The 16,348-nt window shown below is 52.5% G+C and overlaps 1 protein-coding gene across 1 annotated transcript in view; it reads right to left on the bottom strand.

The window, feature by feature from the left end:
- LOC311511193 (uncharacterized protein) overlaps positions 1 to 16,109 on the bottom strand; it is a gene marked incomplete at both ends in the record, with an annotated part of 37,743 nt that extends 21,634 nt beyond the window's left edge. Inside the window, 4 exons of the mRNA XM_084611590.1 lie at positions 3,544 to 3,688; positions 4,346 to 4,493; positions 12,526 to 12,632; positions 15,817 to 16,109. Of these exons, the coding sequence (XP_084467716.1) occupies positions 3,544 to 3,688; positions 4,346 to 4,493; positions 12,526 to 12,632; positions 15,817 to 16,109 (693 nt within the window). The remainder of the gene's footprint in view (positions 1 to 3,543; positions 3,689 to 4,345; positions 4,494 to 12,525; positions 12,633 to 15,816) is intronic.
- Between the last annotated feature and the right edge of the window lie 239 nt (positions 16,110 to 16,348).

A 16,348-nucleotide genomic window follows, 5' to 3' on the forward strand; every position in this document is an offset into this window, starting at 1 on the left:
GCTTCCCCTACTAATTCTTCCCGGTTTGTGAACAGCAGGTCAAGAAGAGCTCTGCCCCTAGTTGGTTCCTCCAGCACTTGCACCATGAAATTGTCCCCTACACTTTCCAAAAACTTCCTGGATTGTCTGTGCACCGCTGCATTGCTCTCCCAGGAGATATCAGGGTGATTAAAGTCTCCTATGAGAACCAGGGCCTGTGATCTATTAAGTTCGGTTAGTTGCTGGATGAAAGCCTTGTCCACCTCATCCCCCTGATCTGTCACTTGCTGGAGGATTCTCTGCTCCTTGAGGTCTTCAAACTACAATTTGAGGACTTCAATAGCACAGATATAGGTGTGAGGTCTTTTTTAGGAGTGGTGGGTGAAATTCTGTGGCCTGCATTGTGCAGGAGGTCAGACTAGATGATCATAATGGTCCCTTCTGACCTAAATATCTATGAATCTATGAATCTATGTTGGTCTACAGCAGACTCCCACCATAACATCACCCTTGCTGCTCACACTTCCAAACTTAATCCAGAGACTCTCAGGTTTTTCTGCAGTTTCATACCAGAGCTCTGAGCAGTCATACTGCTCTCTTACATACAGTGCAACTCCCCCACCCTTTCTGCCCTGCCTGTCCTTCCTGAACAGTTTATATCCATCCATGACTGTACTCCAGTCATGTGAGTTATCCCACCAAGTCTCTGTTATTCCAATCATATCCTAATGCCTTGACTGTGCAAAATATCATACCACAGCCCAACACAATCCTACTGCACACCTGAAACTTCTGCCCTGTGTCATACTATAGCCCAATCCAACCTTACTTCACTCCTGAACCTTCCGCCATATATCATAGCATAGACCAATCCTATGCCATACCCGACCCTTCTGCCATATATCATACCGCAGCCCAACCCAACCCTGCTCCACACCCGAACCTTCTAGCATGTATTATACTACAGCCCACCTACTCCTACTTCATACGTGAACCTGCTACCATACATCATACCAGAGCCCAACCCAATCCTACTTCATATCCGAACCTTCTGCCATATCATAGAATCATAGAACATCAGGGTTGGAAGGGACCTCAGGAGGTCATCTAGTCCAACCCCTGCGCAAAGCAGGATCAATCCCCAACTAAATCATCCCAGCCAGGGCTTTGTCAAGCCTCACCTTAAAAACCTCAAAGGATGGAGATTCCACCACCTCCCTAGGTAACCCATTCCAGTGTTTCACCACCCTCCTAGTGAAAACGTTTTTCCTAATATCCAACCTAAACCTCCCCCACTGCAACTTGAGACCATTACTCACGCCACAGCCCAGCCCAACCCAACCATACTCCACACCCGAAACTTCCGCCATATATCGTAGCTCAGCCCAACCCAACCCTATTTCACACCTCAACCATCTGCCATATATCATACTAGAGCCCAACCCAACGCTATGCCACACCCGAACCTTCCGCCATATATCATAGCACAGCCCAACCCAACCCTACTTCACACCCGAACCTTCTGCCAAATCTCTAACTGAATACCAAACCAAACCCAAATTTCTCCCCTCCTCAGTTACAACAGTGCAGCCTTATTGATTCCAATGGAGAGGCACTGGTGTGAGGAGAGACTATGCCCCTCCATGTTTTTAATGAACTCTCTATTTTTCTTCTTAAACACATCCCCCACGTCTGATTTCATGTTATTTTAAGATCCAGTGAATAGTTAAGCTCTCTCGGTCAGATTCTCAGCGGGTGTAAATCAGCAGCTTGCCACGGATATCAATGTTTGTGGAAAAGTGGTGATAGTAGTTCTGAAATAAGGTAAGTAAGCCGGGGAAGACACCAGAGCCTCCCTTATGGAGGAGTCCTGCTGATTTTCATAAAGAGTGAAATCCTTTCTGTTGAATTTTTAAACCCTCCTGAGGATTCCTACACCAGGGCTATAATTCTCTATTAAAATGGCACAGGGTGGTTTAAAAGTTCTATGGGAAAGACTTGATTCTTCTTTAGATTTTATTAGAGTCTACAGTAGTTTGCAGAGAGCCCTATTCACCAGGCTCTGAGCATAGCCTTCCAAGCCCATTGGGCTGGCTCCCCTCAATACGCCCATCCCGAGGCCAGCCACTGAGCAAATGGCAGCTGGTCTCCAAGGCTTCCGCGCGTAAATCTTTGTGCCCCAGTCAGACTGCATGTGCCACGGACATGAGTCTCCAGGTATGGAGCCAGTGCAGGTGTCTCCACACCACACACTGTACCTGCCCAAGAAACAGCTCAAGCCGCACGAGGAGAGATTCCGACGCGTTCTCTCGCCATCCTTCCTTGTGCTGCCTTCCACAGTCTTGTCTGCGCACAGTGGCTCCAGGGCCACCTGACAGTCTCCCCTGCCCAGCCTCCCTCAGAGAGCACTGGAAAGCCTAGTCTGCGGGAAGCGCTCACCCAGTCTGTGGACTTGGACAGCAGAGAATATGCTGGGGTGCTGGCCTTGCCACAGTAAGCCAGGCCTCAGTGACCTCCGGGTTTGGTCGGTACAACTTGCCTCTAGGGGCAGGTTTATCCAGCTACGCCGCTGTAGCGTAGACACTATGGTGGTGGAAAGCGTTCTGTAACTGCTGTAGCAGATCCATTGCCTCGGAGAAATCTTCTGTTGACCTAGCTGCATCAGTGGGGCGGGGGGGCAGGGTGACCGAACTACTTTACCCAGGGCCCAGAATTTGTCACAGCCCTGAGTGATGTAGCTAGGCCGACCTGCATTGTAAGTTTAGACCAGGCCTAGGAATGAAGTTGTGTGCCCTGGAAATGCTCTAAATGATGCAAAACACCCCAGCCCATCTCCTGAGCGACACAGGCCGCTGGCAACTACTGCCCTGGTGCTCTGCTCACTGCACCAGTTCCCCACAGAATCAAAGGCCAGTTTAAAAATCTCTGTCCTGATATTCAAACCTCTCGACAGGGTTGGTTCTGGCTCCTCTCCCTCCAAGACCATGACCAACCCCCATGGCTATGCTCCATTGGAACAACAAGACTGTTGACTGGTCCTGGGAGACCAAGGAGAGCGCGAGACAGAACTTTCACAGGGGCTGGACTTGGAGAACTCACTGCCCCTAGAGATAAGATATAGAAATACTGTATAACATAGAATATCAGGGTTGGAAGGGACCTCAGGAGGTCATCTAGTCCAACCCCCTGCTCAAAGCAGGACCAATCCCCAATTTTTGCCCCAGATCCCTAAATGGCCCCCTCAAGGATTGAACTCACAACCCTGGGTTTAGCAGGCCAATGCTCAAACCACTGAGCTATCCCTCCCATCATCATGCTCATGAGCTTCACAGCGGACTCTCATTTTGACTTAGCTTTCCCCCTTCGTGAGTTGTATTCTTCCACTCACTTGCCCTTCAGTGCCCACTCACGCACCACAGAACAGAGGATGACCCTATAAACTAATGAGGCTGCAGTCAGGGAGGCGAGAAAGAGGAAGATGGTTGCTGTTTCTTGCTGGCTGTGAGGGAAGGGCTCCGATCCTGTGGCAGGTGCTGGATTAGTGAATGACTGGCTGGCACAGACCTGCTCCAGCATCCGGTGTCGTTTCCTCAGCTCCTCTTCCAGATCCGTTCGGGGCCTCTGTGACTCCTGCTGCTGCTTCAGCTGCTTGAATCTCCTGGTCTCCAGAACCTTCTGGAGCTCTGGTTTGTGTTCTGGCAACAGCCCCCTGCGGAGAGGGGATGAAAGGGACTTTAATGAAGTGGGGTGCTTCCTTGTTTCTTCTGCACCTGCCTTCTCTCACTGCCTCCCTTCTCCCTCTCTCTTTCAATTGCCCACCCTGTTTCCTCTGCTCCCTGGTCCAGTCAGAGCCTGCGGGATGCCCTGACATTCCCCCCGGCAGCAGAGCTGGCCTGGTTGTATTCAGGTCCTTGCATTCGCTCTCCTGGGGATAATCTATTCATTCCCCAAGCTCCTTGCCCCCAAGCCTGGCACCAGTCTGCTCACGTCCCTGCCCCCTGGAGCGATCAGTACAGGACACATGTCCCTCTCAGTGTCCCCTTCCAGGGGGCTCTGGGAAGCTGCCCAGGTCTGTGAGGCATCCATGCTGTCATGGGAGAGACTGTGACCTCAGGAGCATTCTCAGGGACTCCCGCTCCCGGCCCACTGACCCAGGCCTGCCGAGGGAACTGCAGCCAATAACTGGGGACACCAGCACTGTTTGGCAAATTCAGCTAGGCTGCGGGAGGTGCCTGAGGATCAGGCGTGCCAAGGAGCTCCCACATAAAGTAGGAAAGGCCAAGGACCTGGCGCTTCCTCATTGTGCCAGGTGGAGTAATGCTTCCCTGGGCCCCATTCCCTCCTGGCACCCAGCAGCATCACTCACCTGCTGTGGCTGAACAGCAGCTCCCGATGGAGCTCCTGGTGGGTCTTGGACTCTCGGACCGGGTTCGGCAGCTTCTTCGGCTCAGTGAGGCCACTGTTGCTGTCTGCTGCCAGGTAAGTGCCACGGTCACAGCCCCTGCTACCTGCCTCTGCAACGCGAAGATGGGGTGAGTGAGGCCAGCCGTAGAGGGCAGGGACCGGGGCCTCGCAGCCCAGGGCAGGTCCCACCATTCCTCACCGTGGTCCACCTCCACGTGGGCACTGCAAAGTGCCAGGCCCCTCCCCCTTCCCTCGGAGGGAAGTACCACCACGCCCCCCCCATTACTCTCAGATGGCTTACATGCCCAGATGGAGGGAGATTTCCTCCATGATCCCAGTGGAATCCAAGCAGCTCCCGGCTGAGCACAGCGCCCCCTCCATGGTGGGCTTCTCTCTCGGGCCCCATGACTGTTCCACTGCAGAAAAATATCTCAGCAGTCAGTGGGCCAAGAGAGAGAGAGAATGATTCTGTAGCCCAGTGCTTGGGCACCACCAGGAGGGAGCCCCATGGTCCAGCCCCCTGCTCCAGTCACCCTTTCCTTATCTACCCACTGTGGAACAGCTTCCACAGGAGAGTCTGCAGGAGCCCCGCATCTGACTGTCCCCTCACCCAGTGGTTAGAGCATGCTCCTGGCAGGGGGAGACCCCTGTTCAAAGCCTCTCTCCCCTAAGGCAGAGCTGGGGGTTGACCCTGGGCCACCCCCATCCCCAGGCAGTGTTCTATCTCCTGGGCTGCACAACCTCTCCTCCACCGGCCATTCAGTGTGGCGCAAGAAGGCCTCTAACTCAGTACCGCCAGGGACATGTCCTGACTCCGGTAGCAGCTTCCCATTCGCAGATCACTAGGAGAGCGAGGCACCTCCCTGCAACCCCAACTCGGGTGCCTGTCTTGGGGGGGTGGGGGAGACTTGGAACACTCCTGACGTTGGCATCTCCCATTGGCTGGTTCGGGGGCTCCCCATTCAGCATGCTGCCTTCTGACCAGACTGGGCCAGAGACAGGGACCCAAATGACACCAGCACCTCTATTGGCTCTGCATAATCCCAAATACCATCTAGGATGTGAGTCTGCCATTGCCTCCCCCCAGCCCATGTGTGATCTTTGCCTTCCCCACCTTATTTCTTCTCTTTCCCCTAGCTAGAGACATAAAGGGTAACAAGAAAACATTCTACAAATACATTAGAAGCAAGAGGAAGACCAAGGACAGGGTAGGCCCATTATTCAGTGCTTGGAGTGAGGGATAACAACAGAAAATGTGGAAATGGCAGAGGTGCTTAATGACTTTTTTGTTTCAGTTTTCACCGAGAAGCTTAATGATGATTGGACATTTAACATAGTAAATATCAGTGAAAGTAAGGTAGGATCAGAGGCTGAAACAGAGAAAGAACACGTTAAAAATGACTTAGACAAGTTCGAGGTCTTCAAGTCACCAGGGCCTGAGGAAATACATCCTAGAATACTCAAGGAGCTGACTGAGGAGATATCTGAGCCATTAGCGATTATCTTTGAGAGGTCATGGAAGACGGGAGAGATTCTAGAGGACTGGAGAAGGGTAAATATAGTGCCAACTATAAAAAGGACAACCCAGGGAATTACAGACCAGTCAGCTTAACTTCTGTACCCAGAAAGATAATGGAGCAATAATTAAGCAATCAATTTGCAAACATCTAGAAGAGATGAGGTGATAAGTAACAGTCAGCATGGATTTGTCAAGAACAAATCATGTCAAACCAACCTGGTAGCTTTCTTTGACAGGGTAACAAGCCTTGTGGATGGGGGGGAAGCAGTAGACATGGTCTATCTTGACGCTAGTAAAGCTTTTGATACTATCTCACATGACCTTCTCATAAACAAACTAGGGAAATGCAACCTAGATGGAGCTACTATAAGGTGGCTGCAAAACTGGTTGGAAAACCGTTCCCAGAGAATAGTTATCAGTGGTTCACAGTCATGCTGGAAGAGCATATTGAGTGGGTCCCAGAGGGATCAGTTCTGGGTCCGGTTCTGTTCAATATCTTCATCATTGATTTAGATAATGTCATAGAGAGTACAATTATAAAGTTTGCGGACGATTCCAAACTGGGAGGGGTTGCAAGTGCTTTGGAGGATAAGATGAAAATTCAAAATGATCTGGACAAACAGGAGAAATGGTCTGAAGTAAATAGGATGAAATTCAAGGAGGACAAATGCAAAGTACTCCACTTAGGAAGGAACAATCAGTTGCATACATACAAAATGGGAAATGACTGCCAAGGAATGAGTACCGCAGAAAGGGATCTGGGGGGTCATAGAATCATAGAATATCAGGGTTGGAAGGGACCTCAGGAGGTCATCTAGTCCAACCCCCTGTTCAAAGCAGGACCAATCCCCAATTAAATCATCCCAGCCAGGGCTTTGTCAAGCCTGACCTTAAAAACTTCTAAGGAAGGAGATTCTACCACCTCCCTAGGTAACGCATTCCAGTGTTTCACCACCCTCCTAGTGAAAAAGATTTTCCTAATATCCAATCTAAACCTCCCCCACTGCAACTTGAGACCATTACTCCTTGTCCTGTCCTCTTCTACCACTGAGAACAGTCTAGATCCATCCTCTTTGGAACCCCCTTTCAGGTAGTTGAAAGCAGCTATCAAATCCCCCCTCATTCTTCTTTTCCGCAGACTAAACAATCCCAGTTCCCTCAGCCTCTCCTCATAAATTATGTGCTCCAGCCCCCAATCATTTTTGTTGCCCTCTGCTGGATTCTTTCCAGTTTTTCCACATCCTTCTTGTAGTGTGGGGTCCAAAACTGGACACAGTACTCCAGATGAGGCCTCACCAGTGTCGAATAGAGGGGGACGATCACGTCCCTCGATCTGCTCGCTATGCCCCTACTTATACATCCCAAAATGCCATTGGCCTTCTTGGCAACAAGGACACACTGCTGACTCATATCCAGCTTCTCATCCACTGTCACCCCTAGGTCCTTTTCCGCAGTCATAGTGGACCATAAGCTAAATATGAGTAACACTGTTGCAAAAAAAGCAAACATCATTCTGGGATGTATTAGCAGGAGTGTTGTAAACTAGACACGAGAAGCAATTCTTCCACTGCAGTGAGGTGGTTTCAGAGTAACAGCCGTGTTAGTCTGTATTCGCAAAAAGAAAAGGAGGACTTGTGGCACCTTAGAGACTAACCAATTTATTTGAGCATGAGCTTTCATGAGCTACAGCTCACTTCATCGGATGCGGCACCTCCTGCTGGTTGTCTCGGGAATTAGCTCTCCAGCTTCAGAGCACCCTCTGCAGGCCAGTGTCTTGCCTGCCTCTGGCCCCCGTGTCCCTCCCAGACCCCAGTGCCCCTTTACTTCAGGATTCTGCCCCCAGCAGTAACCCACAATCTGGTTCCCCCCCCCAGGGGAACCTCCAACCCTCTATCCCCACCTTGCCTCATTGGCTACTGCCAGTCGTCATCTAGCCCTTGCTCCCTGGGGCAGACTGCAGTCTCTAAACCACTCATCAGCCAAGGGGGGTTGGACCAGCTACCTCTGCCTATTCCCAGGTTCCCCTTCTGTAGCCTGCAGCCTGGGGGTTTTCCAGGCTGGAGCTCCCCAGCTCCTCTGGCCTTCCCCCAGCCCTGCTCCACTCTAGGTACCCTGCTCAGCTCCCAGGCAGCCAGGTCCTTCTCTCTACAATGAGAGAGAGTGAGTGAGAGTGTCCGTAGCTTCTGGCTCACAGCCCTTTTATAGGGCCAGCAGTGGCTCAATTGGGATGTGGCCCCAGCAGCGGCTGCTTCCCCCATCAGGCTAGCCTATTGATTCCCAGGGGCAGCCCTTTCCCAGGGCTGTTTTAACCCCTTCAGGGCCAGAGCAGGGTGACCGGCCCGCTACATGGACAAATTCAATAAAGTCCAGAGAAGAGCAACAAAAATGATGAAAGGTCTAGAAAACATGACCTATGAGGGATGAATGAAAAAACTGGGTTTGTTTAGTCTGGAAAAGAGAAGACTGAGAGGGGACATGAGAACAGGGCAAGTACATAAAAGGTTGTTACAAGGAGGAGGGAGAATAATTGTTGCCAGCAGATCGAGGGACGTGATCATTCCCCTCTATTCAGCATTGGTGAGGCCTCATCTGGAGTACTGTGTCCAGTTTTGGGCCCCACACTACAAGAAGGATGTGGAAAAACTGGAAAGCATCCAGCAGAGGGCAACAAAAATGATTGGGGGCTGGAGCACATAATTTATGAGGAGAGGCTGAGGGAACTGGGATTGTTTAGTCTGCAGAAGAGAAGAATGAGGGGGGATTTGATAGCTGCTTTCAACTACCTGAAAGGGGGTTCCAAAGAGGATGGCTCTAGACTGTTCTCAGTGGTAGCTGATGACAGAACAAGGAGCAATGGTCTCAAGTTGCAGTGGGGAAGGTTTAGGTTGGATATTAGGAAAAACTTTTTCACTAGGAGGATGGTGAAGCACTCGAATGGGTTACCTAGGGAGGTGGTGGAATCTCCCTCCTTAGAGGTTTTTAAGGTCAGGCTTGACAAAGCCCTGGATGGGATGATTTAGTTGGGGATTGGTCCTGCTTTGAGCAGGGGGTTGGACTAGATGACCTCCTGAGGTGCCTTCCAACCCTGATAGTCTATGATTCTGAGGATAGGACAAGAAGCAATTGCTTAAATTAAATTTAATTAATTAATTTGCAGCAAGGGAGGTTTAGGTTGGACATTAAGAAAAATTTCCTGTCAGGGTGGTTAAGCATTGAAATAAGTTGCCTAGGGAGGTTGTGGAATCTCCATCATTGGGGATTTTTAAGAGCAGATTGGACAAGCCCCTGTCAGGGATGGTCTAGATAATACTTAGTCCTGCCATGAGTGCAGGGGACTGGATTAGGAGATCTCTCAAGGTCACTTCCAGTCCTATGATTCTTTCCTCTCTCTCTCCTTTTACCTTGCTATAATAAGAGTCTGGCTCAACTGGCCGAGACCATATTTTACAACACTGCTGTGAGCAGAAAGAGGCAATGCCCTCAACGGCCCGATTCTGGCACGAGTTGCCAGGTCTCAGTGGGTATGTCTACACTGCAATTAGACACCAGTGGCTGGCCTGTGCCAGATGAGTGGGGCTCAGGTTGAGGGCTGTTTAATTGTGGTATAGATTTTCGGGCTCAGGCTGAAACCCAGGCTCTAGGACCCTGCGAGGTGGGAGGGTTCCAGAGCTCAGTCTGCAGCCTAAGCCTGAATGTCTATGCCACAATTAAACAGCCCCTTAACCCGAGCCCCATGAGCCCAAGTCAGCTGGCACAGGCCAGCCACAAGTGTGAATTGCGGTGTTTGTGTAGATGTAGCCAGAGTGACTGATCAGACCGTGAGCTGGGCCTGGGTTTTCCAGCACTGTCGTAGCAATTGAGAGTCAACCCCAGAGACAGAAGCTGTGTTTCCTCTCCTGGCTGTTCTGTTCTCCCCTCTTGCAGGTGTGTGTTTGGCTGGGTTTGTCTGCTAGGAACCAGGATCAGACTAACAACCACAGCAAGGACAGCTCCAGCCCAGCCTGGCTAACTTCTGCTCTTTGCCCCAAGGACAGTTCATACCAACTCTGATACCATCTAAAATTGTCAAAGGGGGGCTTCCATCTAAAGACTCTCCAGCTAAAGGCAAAGGCAATGAGGGAGGTGTTACAATACGAGCCTTACTTAATACTTTACATTGTGAATGTTTTCCCTGTATCTTTAATAAAGAGTTAAAAGATGTTTAATGGTTGAATGCCCCAGGTGCTGAGCAAGCTGAGGTCTCTGTATACTAAACCCCAAACCTTGCTTACCAGCCCTGTCACTGTGCAACATGTTAACACCTTTGACTCTTTGATTCCATCTAAATTAATGAAATAGCTTCCCCCCCCTCACTAAAATAGCCAATAGCCTGTTATTAGGGTGCTCAACCAGGAGGTAGAAGATGAGGATGTGAGGCCCTACTCTGAATCAGGCAGTGTGGGGATTCAAACCTGGGTCTCCCACAGCCAGTAGAGTGCTCTGAGCCTGGGGTATACGGAGACCATGTCTGCACTGAGATTTTTTGCTGATCTGGTTTAGGTGCCAGGCAAGGGTTCATGGCTGCGACTTCCGAGTGGAGCAAAGTGCCTCCCTCCAGCCTGAAGTCCCTTTGAGGGGCAGGGCTTAGGCCACACACCCTGTCCTCTGCCTCTCACCCTGGCTGGCTCAGGCAGCTCTCTGCTCAGCACTCTGGCTTCCTTGAATCCCCCTCTCAGGGCATGTCTACACTAGAAACTTAAGTCAACTTACGTTAGGTCAACTTACAACCACCATAGTGATTACTGCGGTGGCTGATGTCCACACTACCCTCCCCATGTCGGTGGTGCGCGCGCTCACCAGAAGCGCTTCTACCAACAGTGTCGGGGGCTGAGAGCCTGGGCTCTCAGCTCTGTACACAGCCCCACCCCCAGGCTCTCAGCTCCTTGGGGCGAGTGGGGAGCCTCCGGGCAGCAGCTGGGCTGGGAGCAGGGAGCTCAGGGGCAGCCAGGCTCTAGCTGGAGCCCCCCACCTGCCCAGGGGTGACAGCTGGAGCTGTGAGCCAGGCTTTCTTGTCAATTTCACAGCTCCAGCAGGGAGACGTGAAATTGACAAGAGTGAGCCAACAGCTGATGTAAGTAACCAGCAGGATCCTCACACACACTGTGTCACCCTAATGACATCGACATAAGCCCTACGGCTCTCGTGGAGTTATTATGTCGGTGCAGTACAGAACTTACAACAGCAGGAGCAAGGCTGTTGTGTGTACACTGCCATCACTAGTTTCTGATCCATGACAGAAGTTTCTTTCACACACACTTAGTTCACAGTTCTTGTGAGGGGTTTTGTCGAACACTTTTTGAAAGTTCAAATAAATTGCGTCACCTGGCTGTCCTTTATCTCCTATTTTGTTGACACACGGTATTTTAGTGGGGTAGCAAAGCAGGACTTTCCTTTGTAGAAGCTGGTTGGTTTGTTCCTATTGTGTCGTGACCAGCTAGGTGTTTTAACGTTCTATTTTGAACATGTACAGGACACTTGAACTAAACATTAACTGGTCTGTAATTCCCACTGTCACCCGTAGCACTTGTTTTGAATAAACAGCTCATAACTATCTGTGATCTCTGGGTGTTTCAGATAACGGAGGCTTGGCTAACAAGGCTATGTAGTGTTTGTTATTCACCGGATACGTGGGACTGTACCTATGACCGATGTGCAGATATATATATTGGAAAATGTGTCCTTAAATGGTCTCTTTATTCTCCCACATCTGGCCAATATGGAGAAACCAGGACCAAGATTTCTCAGAGTGCCTTGTGATGCCTCCATTTTTGGGGTGCCTACCTTGAGTCACTGAACGCCCACCCTCTGACAGTCAGGCCTCTGTAGAATGTCTCGGGGGTGGGCCCCAAACCACTAGTCATGTTCTACAGTCTTGGTCCAGAGCAGACGATAAGGCTGGGGGCAGGGGTGAAAGTAACTTAAAGGTACGCAGGGTGGCCGGGCTCCTGAGCAAGGTTGGGGCGGGGCGGGAGGGCACTCTGGGGTCCTGGAAGGGGGGGCTCGGGTGGAAGGGGTGGGGCTGGGGCCAGACTCTCCCAGCCAACCTTTCAGTGCTGCCTGGCCCACACTGCCTGGGGCTCCGGTGGCAATTTAAAGGGCCCCAGGGAAGCTGCCCCTTTCCCCCCCGCCCTCCACCCCGTCAGCAGCTCTGCCGGTAAGGTGCTTAAAGCACTGTCACGGCAGCACTTTATTGTCAGCGGTGTACCAGCCCATGCCAGCGGCGGCTTTCTCACCGGGACACCGTACTGGCCTGTACCGTCTTAGTTTCATCTCTGGCTGGGGGGATTGCAAGAACAGAGCATCGTTCACCTCACTGTCATTCCCATGAGCAAGGTTAGCAGCCCTCTGAAAAAGGGAGCCCGAGGGACTGCTCCCAGCTGGAGGCCACACAGCCTCTCCACGCAGTGGGAATGGGCTCCTCATCAGTGGCCCATGAGAAAACTTGCCGGCATGGAAAGAGGCAAAACTCATTCCCACACTCAGTCCCATCCCCAAAACAATTAGCTCTCCTGGGTTCTCATTCCCTGGGCCGCGGGACCTCCCCACATCTCCCTGGTCTCTCCTTCAGGAGACAGGACTCTTACCTGCGGACACACTGCTCTGCTGGGCTTTGCAGTCACCCTGGAAAATGAAGTTTGGGTTCAGATACAGGACCAAAAAAAAAAAAGCACATGAAATAAAAAATGCATTCCTGCCCCAAGGGCAAGACTGGGCAGGGTCGTACGAACCTGGGCTGTGCTGCTGTGGCCCGGTGCATGGAGCTTTGACCAAAGCCCTGGGCTCTATTCCTAGTTCTGCTGGGTGAGCTGGGGTAAATCCCTTCCCTCCCTGTGCCCATTGCCCCAGGCGTCAGCCAAGGGTATTGACAGTGAGCTGCCTTTGTAAAACACTGAGCTCTTTGGGGGGAAAGTGCTCCAGAAAACCTGGGCATTTTACAAGTGGCATAAGAGGCTGCAGGGAAGCCAACCATGCCATGCTCAGAGGCCCAGATCTTAGCAGGTCATACAGAGAGGTCTGCAAAGACCTGAGCTGACTCTGACCTCAGAGTTTAGGGGTCTTCGGATGCAGGTTTTTAGTTCAGGCCCAATTCTGACTGGGGAACTCAGCTGCCAGCTGCGGAGGTCCACGTGCTATATGCCCCAGCACTAAACTCCAGCCCCAGCTTATCCAGCAGGGTGAGGGAGCTCAGGAATGAGCCAGATTGTCACTGGACACACACAAAAGACTAATAATTCCTGATTCTTCATTTAGTGGAGAGCGAATAGTCTCTGGCAGGCCCTTTTGAATACATTTATGGCCAGAAAGTTAAGGGGCAATTACAGTTGGTAAAACAATGGGAGGGGGTTACATCTGCTCCAGGAACTAACATTTTGGACTTTGTAGCCAACCAGCAAAACACCCTCAAAGACTCTCTAGCCCTTGCTGAGCATTCTGTAGGTTTTCTTGAGCAAGAGCAAAAGGCCTGGTATGATAAACATGCCAGAGAGTGATCCTTCAAAGTAGGTGACCAAGTCATAGTCATAGAATCATAGAATCATAGAATATCAGGGTTGGAAGGGACCCCAGAAGGTCATCTAGTCCAACCCCCTGCTCGAAGCAGGACCAATTCCCAGTTAAATCATCCCAGCCAGGGCTTTGTCAAGCCTGACCTTAAAAACCTCTAAGGAAGGAGATTCTACCACCTCCCTAGGTAACGCATTCCAGTGTTTCACCACCCTCTTAGTGAAAAAGTTTTTCCTAATATCCAATCTAAACCTCCCCCACTGCAACTTGAGACCATTACTCCTCGTTCTGTCATCTGCTACTATTGAGAACAGTCTAGAGCCATCCTCTTTGGAACCCCCTTTCAGGTAGTTGAAAGCAGCTATCAAATCCCCCCTCATTCTTCTCTTCCGCAGACTAAACAATCCCAGCTCCCTCAGCCTCTCCTCATAACTCATGTGTTCCAGACCCCTAATCATTTTTGTTGCCCTTCGCTGGACTCTCTCCAATTTATCCACATCCTTCTTGAAGTGTGGGGCCCAAAACTGGACACAGTACTCCAGATGAGGCCTCACCAATGTCGAATAGAGGGGAACGATCACATCCCTCGATCTGCTCGCTATGCCCCTACTTATACATCCCAAAATGCCATTGGCCTTCTTGGCAACAAGGGCACACTGCTGACTCATATCCAGCTTCTGGTCCACTGTCACCCCTAGGTCCTTTTCCGCAGAACTGCTGCCTAGCCATTCGGTCCCTAGTCTGTAGCTGTGCATTGGGTTCTTCCATCCTAAGTGCAGGACCCTGCACTTATCCTTATTGAACCTCATCAGATTTCTTTTGGCCCAATCCTCCAATTTGTCTAGGTCCTTCTGTATCCTATCCCTCCCCTCCAGCGTATCTACCACTCCTCCCAGTTTAGTATCATCCGCAAATTTGCTGAGAGTGCAATCCACACCATCCTCCAGATCATTTATGAAGATATTGAACAAAACCGGCCCCAGGACCGACCCTTGGGGCATTCCACTTGATACCGGCTGCCAACTAGACATGGAGCCATTGATCACTACCCGTTGAGCCCGACAATCTAGCCAGCTTTCTACCCACCTTATAGTGCAGAGGACGTCCCAGAGGACGTCCGCTGCGGCCAGGCACTGCTCGGTCCCTTAGCGGTCCCACTCCTCGAGGGTGGCGTTAAAGTCCCCGCCCAGGACCAGGCACTCATGAGGATCCAAGGTGCCGAGGAAGGCGGACGCCTGCTGATAAAAAAGCAGCCGCTCTGGGCCTGATGTCGGGGCATAGACGTTAATGAGGTTGACCACGAGCCCCTCCATGAGGACCCAGAGGTGCAGCAGGCGGCCCGGCACAGCCTTGGCAACCCCCAGCACCTCGGGCCGTAGGTCAGGAGAGAACAGGGTCTCCACTCCAGCCGTACGAACTGTGAGGTGGCTAAAGTAGACCCTGTCTCCCCACTCCAGCCACCAGCTGTCTTCGGCGGCCAGATCCATATGGGTCTCCTGCAGAAAAACTACAGAGTAACCCTGCTCCTGAAGGAAGGAGAGCACCTGCGGAGACCCATCCTACATCCCCGGGTGTTCAGTGTTGCAAAGGTGATAGGTGCCATGAGGAGGGCTGGGGGGGATCCTCGCCAGCAGGGACACTCACGGCCCCCAGTGGGCTGTGCAGCAAACCGAGACCTACCCCAAAGGTGAGCAAGGAGTCACGGAAGCCACGGGCCCGGGGTAAGCTGCAGAGCCTGCTTCCAGGTCCTCTTACCCTCCCCCATGAGGGCCCTCACGGCCTGGAGGGCTTGATGAAAATCCCCCCATCGCTGGAGAGCGAGCTGCACGTTATTGCGGGAGCCACGGACGTCTTCTAGAAACTCCCACAGCTCTTCTCGCAGCCGATGGGGGGGCGGGGTCACTGGCCCCTGTTCATCCTCCGGTGGGGCCCGTGGCACAGCCCCGTGGCCCACCGAGATGGGCAGGAAAGGGGCAGACCCTCAACGTGGCACCTGATAGGCCGGCACCACGTGGCCCGCCTCAGACCCTGGCTTAATGGGGGGCGGCGGAGGGAAGATGGCAGCCCCTAGTGGGTCGGGACGGGGAAAACACAAAGGCTGCTCCCTGGGGTCACCCTCCAGGAAAGGGAAGGAGACAGCCTCAGGGACAGCTGCAGGATCCTGGGCCCCAGTAACCAGGCTGCCGGGAGGAGATTCCCCTCCGTCCGGCTCAGGGATCTGAGGGACGGGGAGAGGGTCCCCAGTGATGCCGGGCTCAGGCTCAACGGCAGGTGTGACAGCCATGGCTTCAGGAGGTGGGCAAGTTTCAGTGGGGCCCCCACCAGGGAAGGAAGTTAGTTGCCCCACACCAATGGGGGATACCCCTGGTGACTTGGGTCCCAGCCACGAGGCACTGGCCATCCCCTCAACAGGCTCGGCAGCCGTCAGAGGAGCACCACCTGCGACCGGGCAGGTTGAAGAGTCCAGGGGACCCTTGGAGGCGGGAGCAGAAGCAGTGATTATGGGGAGGGGGCACGGGGAAGGGGGGGCCAGGGTGAGGTCACTCAGGTGGAGGCCCGCTGGCAGAGGGTCGTCCTTCCCCTGGGTGACCGGGGTCAGACCCAGGGCCTCAATCTCCTCATAGATGGAGGGGAGATCGCCTTCCACCACCCCGGGGCCCACCATGCCAGCGCCCGGGGCGACACTTGCTTCGGGGCTTGCAGGGGCTTCGGATGTTAAGGGGGCGGAAGGGGCTCTATTGGAGGCCTCCGTGGGGAGGGACCCCGACTGAGGGGCGGTGTTCCGCTCCGGTGCTGCCACATCTTCCCCAGCCGGCACCGGTGGATGGAACTTGGCCGTGGGCAGGGTGGAAGGCTTGGCATCGGTGCCCCCCCTTTCTGGTTTTCAGGGGGCCCTCTGCATCA

Source organism: Lepidochelys olivacea, assembly GCF_965140295.1.
Source record: "Lepidochelys olivacea isolate rLepOli2 genome assembly, chromosome: 21".
Taxonomy (NCBI): domain Eukaryota; kingdom Metazoa; phylum Chordata; order Testudines; family Cheloniidae; genus Lepidochelys; species Lepidochelys olivacea.